Consider the following 11,984-nt stretch of genomic DNA (forward strand, 5'->3'; position numbering starts at 1 on the left):
ATATATGTGTCTCAATTTTTTCTAGTGTCGAATAGTCTTAGTTATTGGCCGTTGAAAAGCAGTGTACCGGTAGTGGCGTTTTGGCCGTTTAAGGGTTAAGATCGACATAGATTTATATCTCTAAAAACGTTAAATTGGCGACTTTGTGCGAAATCTAAAAAACGAGGACATACTGACCTACTGACTAAGGACGTCTTGTTCTCCTCATTTCTATCGAAACAGGATTGAAACCCACTATAGCTTCCAACTCTCTCATTAAAATTTAATTTCCACGACAGAAGCATTTCATTAGAATCAAGAGTTTAATTCTTTTAATTAAATCTAATCACATTTTTCGTTAAATGTTCATTTACCTAACCCTTTCCGTTTTTCCTATCCAAACTGTAAAGCAACTAAATTATCAAGCTTTTGAATGTGAAATGCAAAAGTGGCAACCCCTTGATATAACTATTGTTTAAAAACTCTTAATCCATTCGTAGATTATACAGAAAGTGATCCTACGGTGCCTTTTGACGACAGTTCTGAAAGGAAAGTGTACGTTGGCGATCAGCACCGGAGGCGGAAACGCCGACTCTTATGGAAGAACACGTCCCTAGACGATTTTCAAAACGAGGACACTCCCAGGAATCAGAGCCGGTATGAGGAAATCCTCTTTTTACAGACATTTATTTATATTTATCGTGGATAATAGCATTTGACTTTGCGAATCTAGTACAGTTGTTGAACACGAAGTAAAACATCGTCCTGGTGGACTAATTGGATTGAAATAACTGATACATGTTTTTTTACGTGTCCAGGGTATTTTAAACGGGTTTCTCTTTGTCTTCGACTCAGGAATCAACTTTTGTTGCAGATACGATTCGATGGGGCGAGAAAGAACTTACCCGAGCGAGAATGATTCGCACTTGAGTTACCAGTCTGTCGAAGCTGATTTCGATAATTATGGTGGCTGGAGAACACGCAGGGCTCTTCCTCGAGAGTACTTCATCGAGATTATGGTCGTTGCTGATTCCAAGATGATGGAGTACCATGGAGATGGACTCGTCAGCTACATTCTCGTTCTTATGAATATGGTGAGAAATCTGCAAGACGAAGCAGAATATTATCAATTATTTTATAAACTAGGATTACTAAAGATAGCATTGATAATTAAAAATAAAAATGAAAAAATAATTCTTATCTGAAGGAAGATGTTAAATTGGGTCTAATACTTTTTTTCGAGAACATGTGTTGAAAGTCAAATACTAAATCGCGAAAAAGTTACTGGATTCAATACTTACATTGCGAAAGGTAATGCGATTACAAAAGCAAAAGCACAATGTCCAATTTCGGTGTTTTCGAAAAATTGGGAAACTGTAAAACTAATTAACAAGTTTTAAGGTTCTTTCGCCTAATTGAAAGAAGCGCCTCAATAGTATTTTGTTAAATTGTTATAAAAACAAATGTTTTCTTCCGATTCTACCCTAGGGTCAAACATAGTTAAAAAAAAGTCGCAAACTTTTTAATAAGGAAAAACATTCTAAAAATGAGACTAAGAACTTTAAGAAATTTTAATTATTTCCAGAGTAATTTAAATTGTTCGGAAAGATCGAAATTTGACGATTTATGGCGTTGGGCTTATTAGGTGCAGAATTTCCATACCTTTTGTGTTATTATGAGGAAAAAGGGCAAGTTAATATTATAAAAATTAAGACATATTAGCACCAAATCAAAAAACAGGCATGTAGATCATTTCCGCCGGAAGGGTACCAAAACGTCTGTTTTGTAAGAGATGATTTCAATGATTCCAATTTGATATAGTACAATTTTAAGCCTTTCAACTGCAAATATATGTAATTTAGATGGCACTGAGCTTTATATGTAAAATTTGGTACATTATCAAATTAAAAAGAATTTATTTTTAAATGAATACTTTTAAGGCGCAAACAAATTCAATGGTTTCTTCATTTCTAACTGATTAAGTCAAAAAGCTACAAATTTAAAAGCCTATTTGCATTTTTAATGCTTCTTTGAAATTGTTTAATTTTACAGGCTTCCAATTTAAAGTTATGAAAGTATTACATTATTAGTTTTTAATGTTTCACTCTAAAAAATTTTGATTTCGAGAGTTATAAATTTAAAACTGTTTAGTTTTTTTTTGATTTTAATAGATTAAACTTTTCGAATTTTAGTAATTAGTACATTAGTAATTTTCGAGTTACCATTTGATATTATTGAACAATAAATATTAACCGTATTAAATTCAAAACTTTTTGATTGTCAAGGCTGCCAGTCTAAAATTATTGTACATTTTTTAAGCATTTAAATTTGAAGACCATTTTTAACATTTCAATACAAAAATGTTTTATTTCCAAGAAATTAAAATGGTGAATTAGATATGCAATGGTAAGTATTTTGAAATTATTTGCAAGCTTGAACGCCCTAAAATTAAATTTGTTTTAAATTTGTATGTAATGTTTTTTGAATGCTTGAGTGGTTGACTAATCTGAATGCTTTACATTTCAATTCATTTATTAATATTTTTATTTTGAAACCGTTTGACTAATTTGAAAGCTTCACTTTTTAAATATTTTTTAAATACTTCAAATTTAAAATCTTTTATTTTTAAGAGCTTGAATTTTCAATTTTAAATAACCGCGAAAAAATTTCCTAAGCTTAAAAGAAAAAGATAACTAAATGGACATTTATTTTAAGATTTGAGTAATGAGTCTCATTTATGTCTTGTTTTGTAAAAATTGCGCTTGTCTCAAATTATTGTAAAAAAACATGATTAAAATGATAATTCTGCAACATTAATGGCCAGTCTTTAATATAAAAAAAGTAAAAAAAAAGCATTGGAAAAATAAGTGGAAGCACAAGTTAAGATTAGCTTTAAGTTATTCCAGTCATTCAATTTGTTGTGCCTTTATATTGAAAGTCTTTTAAGATTCTTTCAACGCTCAGGAATCTCCTTCTAGTTTAGAACTACATTTTTGAGATACAATCAGAATTAAACTAACACTTGTCAGTACAACCTTTTATGATCAAAGCCTACGAAAAATGCTGTCTAATCCAATCCATCAAAATCGTGCAATAATCATCTCTTCCTGATACTAGGTACTAAATTAGCAAGTCATAGGCTTTACATCTGAATACAGAGATCAGGCTCGGCTACCTATTCAGCTAATCACGCTCGACGATTGCTATCGCCTTCCGTGCATAATTTTTGTTTATTCTATAAAATGGCATGTCTTCAATATTTCATAAGTGTCAGAATGCTGATTTTTTATTACCCAACCTCAAACCTAAAAATATCTACATTTTTTTAAATAGAGTTAATTGAACCCTAATGCTGATACTCCTTTTTCTTAAAACTGCTTTTATTGGGATACATTCTAACGAACGAGTCTTGCATTCTTATTTCCAAATGTCACACTAGTAAACGGTATTTATTCATGTATGCTTACCTCTTTTTGTATGTGTACGTAACTAGAAAAGTTACGGCGACATTCGAATACTAAAAATTCCAGTCCCGTAAGCTGAGAATTGCAGCCAAAACAGTTTTAAGACATAATGCGTTTTAAGGACGTCGCCAATTCCTTTCGTTTAGAGCTATGGCTAAAATGCGTCAAGGCGCAGTAAAAATAAAACGAGAAGTAGATGTCTATTTCTAAAAATTAAGAAGCGAATAAACAATTACATCTTCCACATTTCTTTTCAAAGGTATCTCGCATTTACAAAGATCCATCAATTGGCAACCCGATCAGTATCGCCGTGGTGAAAATAATCAACACCGATGAGATCTTTGGGACAAAAAACAGAGAAGCAGATGGAATTTCTGCTGAAGAAATGCTGAAAAAATTCTGCTACTGGCAAAAACGAAACAATCCGCATGAACCATCACCAGAACATTATGATGCTGCACTTCTTCTTACACGGTATCTTCTTCTATCTTATTTTACTTCTCCTCTTTCATTTTCTTCTCCCTGTTTTATTTTCTCATTCCTATTTCATTTGAATTTCTTATTTTCAGGGAAAATTTGTGTCACAATCCGGTGGCAAAACGTTGCGACACTCTTGGTCTTGCCGAACTCGGCAGAATGTGTTCTCCCGGATCCTCCTGTGCAATTGTCCAGGACAATGGATTGGCAGCTGCATTCACCATCGCACATGAAATTGGTCACGTGTGAGTATAGCTTTTTTAATGCACTCGCTTGACAACATTCCAACCCATAATAGACGCCCGCTTTCGAATCTTTTGTGTACACCCAGAACTACATGTACGCACGATGTACATACGCCTACGCTACAGAATCCTTCCAGGCAATGTCCTTCGATTCCATCTTGACAATTACAAGGCTGATTACAAATTGCCGTACAAAAATCTGGGCGTTGGATACATCCATACCTAAAACCGAAAATGTTTTCTGATTATCATCTTCGTTTCAAATCTGGGAGTCTATAAATTCAAAATCTATCGACAGACCCGAATTTTTTTCTCAGACGGCCCTAGCGTAATCTAGAATTTTCCATTCTTTTCCAATTTTCATTGCTGGTTTTGTTAACCTGATATGAATACGACAATTGTTACCATGGTTTCGAGTCTGGCTTCAAACTTTTGAGAAGTTGAGAAAATAGCTATAGTGTAGATAAAGTATCTGTGTTTAAATTTAAAGCCCCTAGTTTCTATGAATCTAATATCAAAACGTATGTTAAACCGAAAAAGGACCTGGAATTTTTCGTGGCCAAAAAGAAACCTGGAGATGACAGTAAATTTATTTTCTGACCAAGAATTTTTTTATTTCGTTTGCTCATTGAGGGATGTTTGTAATGACTTTAATTTTTAAGTCTACTTTTAAAAATTTTTAGATATAATTCGACAACAGGAGCTCTAAAATTAAATTTAAAAAAAATGTCCGTTCGTGTGGGTAACTTTATTCTTCATCTGAACTCAAAAAGTAATAGAACTTTATTTCAAATCGAAAGCATTAATAGTTGCATTTTTTAAATTTTATATCTTCGTGAATTCAATAATTTCAAATTCGAGTATTAAAATTTGAACAATTTCAATAAACTAAAGATCTTAATAATTCAGCATTTTTAAGTTTAAAATCTTCTATATGGAAAAATTTAATGTTTTATAATTAAACGCTTTAAGATTCTGCAAATAGGTTCTAAATTGAAAACCTCAATATTTTAAGTTTAAACCCTTTAATATTGAATCATTAGAAAAATCGTCTGAGAGAGAGGAACTCTGAATTGAAATTATAGAATAATTTTGTATTAATTTATGTAAGCTAAATTGTGAGATTTTTAATTTAATTATTCAAAGACACATTATTAGAAATGAGAGCCCGTTTAATACTTTCATTATTAGGTATTAAATATTTCAGAACGATACAAATTCAAATATTTAAGATTAAAATGTTCAAAATTGGATAATTTTAAAGTAGGAACACTTTAAATCGTTTTCAAACTGAATAATTTTGTATTCAATATTAAATAATTTCAACGTTTTATTCCGAATTGAAAGGGACAAATTCCAGTAGAAAGTTTACAAATTAGTACAGGTTTTAGTTTGGAGAATTCAACCATTTTTTTGTTTCAGATAAAAGGGTTAAAAATTGTGGAATTTAAAAGTCAAAACCTTTCAATACCTGAACGATCATAAACTGGCATCAAACATTAAAATAGACAAAATTGTAGAGTTTTCAATGGAAATCTTTAATAGTTACATAATGAAACTGCACACATTCAAAATTGAATATTTTTAGTCTGAAAATTAATAAACAAGACACAACTTCAATTGATCAATTTTGTACAATATTCAATTAAAAGTTTTAATAGTTGAACAATTTTCATTACTTTTTTTTCAATCTTTCGAATTTTATTACCTTAAGTGTTTGATTGCTATAATTTCTAATGAACTCAGTTTGAAAATGTTCAATTTAATTATTTTTCAGCTTGAAAACCTCGAAAATGGTTCAACTTTTGATCTTTAATTTTCGATTTTAAATTCTTAAATTTGTAAATTGTTTTTCATTTGCAGACACTTTGTTTATTTGACTTTTTTAATACTTTAAATTACAGATTGTTTAGTTTTGAAGGCTTAAATTTGAAAAATTAAATACCCGTAAACATTTTTTTTTAATTTGTTCTGAATTTTGAGTGACTGAACTGTAAATTAGAGAGTTACTTCTAATTCATAGTGACAAAAATAATATTAATGGAAAATCTGAAATGATTTTCAGACTGAACATGCCACACGACGACGATACCAAATGCTTAAGATTTAGGAATCCGACTAAAATGCACAATATCATGTCGCGAATGCTGGACGACAATACTTTCCCCTGGGAATGGTCCAAGTGTTCTCGCCACTATTCGACCGAATTCCTCGAGTAAGTTATTTCTTGAGATTAACCGAAATTCCGAATCTCAGACATCTTTATTGTTTCATATTTCTTACTGGAGTCTGTACTATGCATATGTTTAAATTTAATACCCTGCTAATGTTGAAGTGAATACTCAAAAAGAAGTCTTAAATTGTATTTTGAATTCTTTTCAACTTTTACTTTTTTAGTGCTGGATATGCACAATGTTTATTAGACGAACCTAGTAAAGCAATATCTAAATCCAGTACTGGTCGTTTGCCTGGTGAAGAATTCACGGAAAATGAACAGTGCGAACTGATATTTGGACCAGGATCAAAAATCTGTCCTCACATGATCAGTGATGGTAAGTTACGTCCGTCATTCATACTTTTTTTTAACAATTTAGTATAAACCTATTAAACCTTCTTCATCGACAATTTTAAAAGCTCTCCAATTTTTGAGATTTTCATGAGAAATCAATACCTCCATATAAAGATATGAAGTCTAAATAAGATGTAATTTCGTTGACCGTGTTTGTTACCGGCCAGGCAGTGTGCAAGAGATTATGGTGCACCGCACCGCTTTATGATAAGACGCAACAATGTCACACTCAACATATGCCATGGGCTGATGGGACAACTTGTGGAGACAATAAATGGTGTCACAGGGGCGAATGTGTCTCTCGCCAAAACCTACTACCAGTGGATGGCCAATGGGGTACCTGGGGACGCTACGGGGACTGCTCAAGAACTTGTGGTGGTGGAATCAAGAAAAAATACAGAGAGTGCAACAATCCTCCACCCCAGAATGGAGGGAACTACTGTATCGGGGAACGTGTCAAATATCGAAACTGCGGAACCAAGGAGTGTTCAGCTGGTTCCCCCGATTTTCGGTAAAAATCTTTCCACAGTTTACCATTCAAAGAGTTCCGAACAACTCTAATAGTTGTAGAACTCTAAATATAAAGAAAACTAGCATTAAAGGGAGCTTTTATTAATTATTGAAGGTTTTTTTGGTAGGGAGGGGGTCCGGAAAATCTTACAAATCCTTACTTGGAGGTGGGGTTTCCTATTTTTACTTATATTTTTAAAATATGCGTCCAATAAATATAGAGTCGAGGAGATAAAGAATTCTTGAAATCTGGTGTACACCTTTCATGAAAGCTTGAAAATTTTTGCAATCCTTAGACGTTCTGTGAATTCTTTTGCAACTTTGTAATACTCTTAAAATTTTATAAATCAGGTGAAAATTCTTGGAAATTCTTTGAATTCGATGGATATCGTACATAATATCTTGAAAGCCCTCTAAAACTATTCAGTTCCTTGAAAATTCCTTAAAACTCTAAAAACAGAGAAAAATTCTTGAAATCGCTTAAAATCTTCAAAATCTCACTAAATTTTTTACAATCTTTTAAAATCCGTGGAAAAACCTTTAAATTCTTAAAATCCGTGGAAAGACCCAATACTCTTTTTGATCGTGTACCATTTCACAATGGCTGGATCAATTGTCTTAACAAATTCTTAAGGTATACTTAAGAGCCGATAAAAATCTTCGAAATTCATCTCATGAAATCTCATTCAATATATTAAAAATATTTTTAAAATATTTAAATTCTTCGGACATTTATTAAAATCCATGATGATTTTTGTAAATTCTTTAAAACTACGTTAAATATTTTGCAATCTTACAAACTCCTTTAAAATACGTTTATATACTTTAAAATATTTGAACTCTTAAAATCTTTTGAAATACTAAGAAATCATCGAAAACTTCGTTAAATCTCTTTAAATGTTTGGAAATCCTTTTGAATCTCGAAAATTCGTTTAAGATCATTGACATTTAGTGAACTATTTCGAAATCTTACGAGTCCACTTGCAATTTTTTGAATCCCTTTAAAGTTAATTGAAATCTTCATTATCCATGATAATTTTTCTGCATTTCTTGAAATCATCCTTTAAACTCTTGTGAAATTATCGAAATCTCTTAAAATCCAAATAAAATTCTTTAAATTTCATTTAAGTTCTTCGAAGTCGCTTTAAAATCCTTTGAAATATCGTGACTTATATTGAAATATTCCGTAAAATCCCTTGAAGTCCGTGGAAATCGTTCGCCATTCTTTAAAATTCCGCGAAATCCGTCAAAATTCTTAGTGTCTCTTGAAATCAAGTAAAATTTCTGAAAATCTGATTAAACCCCTTGAAGTCCCTATAAATATTTAGAAATCTCGTTAAATTCCGTAAAAATGGTGTATTTTGAATTACCTTGAAATATCGTTGACGGTGAAAGGAATTTATATATATTTTATATCTTGAGTAAAAAATATAAAATATTAGGTAAGAATAGTGGGTTGGGGAAGTGGGGTTACAAAAATCTTGAGAATCCTCGCAATAGTGGGCGAGGGGGTTTAAAATTTCAAAAATCATCCTCACCTAATTAATGGTCGTTCCGATAGAATTTACTGATAAAAATATTTCAGAGAAGAGCAGTGTGCAGCCTTCAACGATAACAATCTGAATATCCGTAACCTGGATCGGAACGTAAAGTGGCACGCGAAATATACAAAAAGTGAGTACAAAAAAGCATGAGCATCAAGATCCCTGCTGAGTGGCACCTAGATGACTCTTCTTCCCCTCTTCCTAGCTCCGAATTATTTCGTACTGAGAGAGGAAGAAAGACTGGGTGCGATCGCCAGCAGGTGATAGCAAGCAGGTAGAAATGATTTGCCGTATCGCTGCCTCCAGTACTTCCGGAGGACCGATGCAAGCTGTTTTGCCAAGTGGAGAGCAATCAGTACTACATGCTGCGTGACAAGGTGATCGATGGAACACCCTGTGGGCCGGACACCTTCGACATGTGCGTCAACGGCCGCTGCAAGCCTGCCGGGTGTGATCACATCCTGAACTCCTCGGCCGAGATGGACACTTGCGGCGTCTGCAGGGGCGACGACTCCACATGCCAGAGGATCACGGGCTCCTTCAATTCCAGTGCGTATGGCTACACCAAGGTGACCAAGATTCCAGCCGGGAGCAGCTTCATCGACATCAGGCAGCATGGCTGGAGAGGATTGCACAATGATAGCAACTACCTGGGTGAGAGATTTGTAGATTCTGAAATTGGCTGCTTCAAGTTTGAAGTTTTTTCCGATTATTTCTGTGTTTGATGTTCCTATCTTCAAAATTTGAAAGATATCCAGATTTTGAAGGCCTGTAATATTAAAATAAATGAGCGAGTTTCTCTTGCAGTTTTAAGATTAGCAGAAAGTGAAGAGTACATCCTAAATGGCAATTTCATGGTGATGCACAAGAAGGTAATAGTGCGACCTGGAATGGCAATAGAATACAACGGGCCCGAGTCGGTTGTAGAACGTCTCAACAGTTCAAGGCCAATCAACGTGGACTTGATTTTGGAGGTACATAAATCAAAAACCAGGTTGGCCACTGAACCCAGTGACCGGCATTTTTTTCTGGGTTATAAGTGGCCACTCTAAAAACTGATACACCATTAAATTTTGTACCAACCGGTACTGGTCCAAAGCTATTTGATTTTTTAATTATTTGCTTCTCAGATACTGTCAGTGGGAAACGTTTCTCCACCTCAGATCACCTATGAGTATACAGTACCAAAGAAAATTTTAGAACGGTACACCTGGATTCTCAGCAATTGGTCTGAGTGCAGTTTAAGTTGCCAGGGAACGAAATATCGTAGGGGTGAATGCAGAGGTACTGAACACAAAGATGTTGTCTCTAATGATTACTGTCGAGCTGAAGAAATACCACGAGAAGAGAGTCAGATTTGCAACAATCATTGTGTCCTTCAGTAAGTTAATTTAATTATTTTTTGTCTCAGTTATCAACTAAATACTTCATCGATTATTTATCCAAAGAATCAGTATATATTAGAGTGTCCATTAGGGTGGCCCAAAAAAATCTAATATTTTTGTTGATTCACATCCCTATTTCTTTCATTAGGTGTACATATAATTGTGCGAAGTTTTTTAAAAATTAAAAAAAGTTTAATACATAGTCCAAGCCCTTTAAACGTTAAAAGTGTTAAGAATTGTGTGTTTGTAGAAATTTTTAATGACTTAAGTAAAAGCAATGAGTATAAAAATAAAACTAATCTTAAGAGTTGTGTCTTAAAATAAACAAAAACAGAATAGAACTTTCTTTTTCTTAAAGTGAGTTGTTTTTTCTTTCTAAGGACTAAGGAAACTCAATTTTTTAACATTACCTCAAACTTAGGAAAATAGGTTGAAATTTACCAAAAATGTCTGTACAGTTACCAGAACATCCGTAAACATTATTGCAAAGTTTCTGAAAATTTATGGTAATTATTGCTAATTGATTAATCTTCATATGTAGCAAAAGATATTTTAAAAATATGGAGTATATATCCAAACTGAACCTTCCCAGAAGATATATGACATCAAAAGACTAATGATAACTGTTCATCAACAAATAAAAATTACGAAATAACAAAAAAAATGTGCAGCGTGTGGTTTGAAAATAAGATAGGAGTCAAAATAAAAAAAAATCTAGGGAAACTATAGAAGCAAGTGGTTCTTATCAAATATATTTTCAAAATTTTTTAATATATTTTTTTCAATTTTTAGAGTAGAGTGGATCAAACAAGAAATTGTCTTTACCTAGTTGTCATTCTCAATTATTTCAAAGTGCATTTTTTCAGTTTTTAAATTTAGGAAATACTTACAAAAAGTTGAGAATTATCTTCTAGTATAAAAAACATCACACGAAACATCAAACAAGTTTAATCCTCATAATCATTTCTCTAAACCTTATCGATAAACCAAGACCGAAAATACTTGAAACTGCACAAAAAAAATATTTTCGACGAAAGTGGGCTTTATCTAGTGGTTGTAATCAGCACCTCAATTACGTTCCTTAAATTTATAAAATTTTAAACTTTTTCACACAAATTACATAAGCTAGGAATTGATAAAATGGTAGATTCTGAACATCTCATTTCAAAGATAATAAATAAGACTACACGTAACTTACCGATTTGCCGAAACTTTTTTCTTAAGTCATGTGTGCTTGAATTCTAAAAATTGAAAACGCGAATTTTCAAGAAATGGTCAAAATTTTTCTTAACGGTGTGGTATTTTTTAATGTAGTACAGATATTTATTTTTTCTTTCTGATTCTGCTGGAATTTCACTTCCTCTTTCGGAATCCTTTAAAAAACTTTTAAAAAGTTCAAAAATGTTGAAAGTCAATTTTTTCAAAATTCTACCAATTTTTCTATTGATTTTTGTTTAGATTCATGCTAATGTGGAGAGTATATTTTATGCTATTCTATACTGTACCCATGCTTTGGTGAGAAAAGAAATTTATTTTTGAAAAACAAAAATTCACATTTTTGGTAAGCTACAACACAGGATATAACAAAATTTAAAAAAAAATTATTTCTTTTCGATATTTTTGCGAAAATACGTATAAAATCCTGAAAGATTAATTTTTTTCTTCTAATACAATTTTATTTTAGGTTGAAAACCCAAAAATAACGTAATTTAACAGTTTTAACAACGTTTTGGGGGAAAAATAATTAAGTAAGTTAGGATTAATGGAGAATATCAATTACTTATTCTTTACTTTTTTATGACACTATAAAT

The 11,984-nt window shown here is 32.3% G+C and overlaps 1 protein-coding gene across 4 annotated transcripts in view; it reads left to right on the top strand.

The window, feature by feature from the left end:
• The window catches only part of LOC117171443 (A disintegrin and metalloproteinase with thrombospondin motifs 9), a 263,326-nt gene that overhangs the window by 230,247 nt on the left and 21,095 nt on the right, over window positions 1–11,984 (top strand). For all 4 annotated transcript variants that reach the window (XM_033358776.1, XM_033358777.1, XM_033358775.1 and 1 more), the window contains 11 exons: window positions 480–636; window positions 854–1,073; window positions 3,703–3,917; window positions 4,013–4,165; window positions 6,231–6,380; window positions 6,563–6,717; window positions 6,906–7,245; window positions 8,830–8,918; window positions 9,095–9,442; window positions 9,596–9,762; window positions 9,919–10,169. In XM_033358776.1, the coding sequence (XP_033214667.1) occupies window positions 480–636; window positions 854–1,073; window positions 3,703–3,917; window positions 4,013–4,165; window positions 6,231–6,380; window positions 6,563–6,717; window positions 6,906–7,245; window positions 8,830–8,918; window positions 9,095–9,442; window positions 9,596–9,762; window positions 9,919–10,169 (2,245 nt within the window). The remainder of the gene's footprint in view (window positions 1–479; window positions 637–853; window positions 1,074–3,702; window positions 3,918–4,012; window positions 4,166–6,230; window positions 6,381–6,562; window positions 6,718–6,905; window positions 7,246–8,829; window positions 8,919–9,094; window positions 9,443–9,595; window positions 9,763–9,918; window positions 10,170–11,984) is intronic.

Source organism: Belonocnema kinseyi, chromosome 4 (genome assembly GCF_010883055.1).
Source record: "Belonocnema kinseyi isolate 2016_QV_RU_SX_M_011 chromosome 4, B_treatae_v1, whole genome shotgun sequence".
NCBI lineage: Eukaryota > Metazoa > Arthropoda > Insecta > Hymenoptera > Cynipidae > Belonocnema > Belonocnema kinseyi.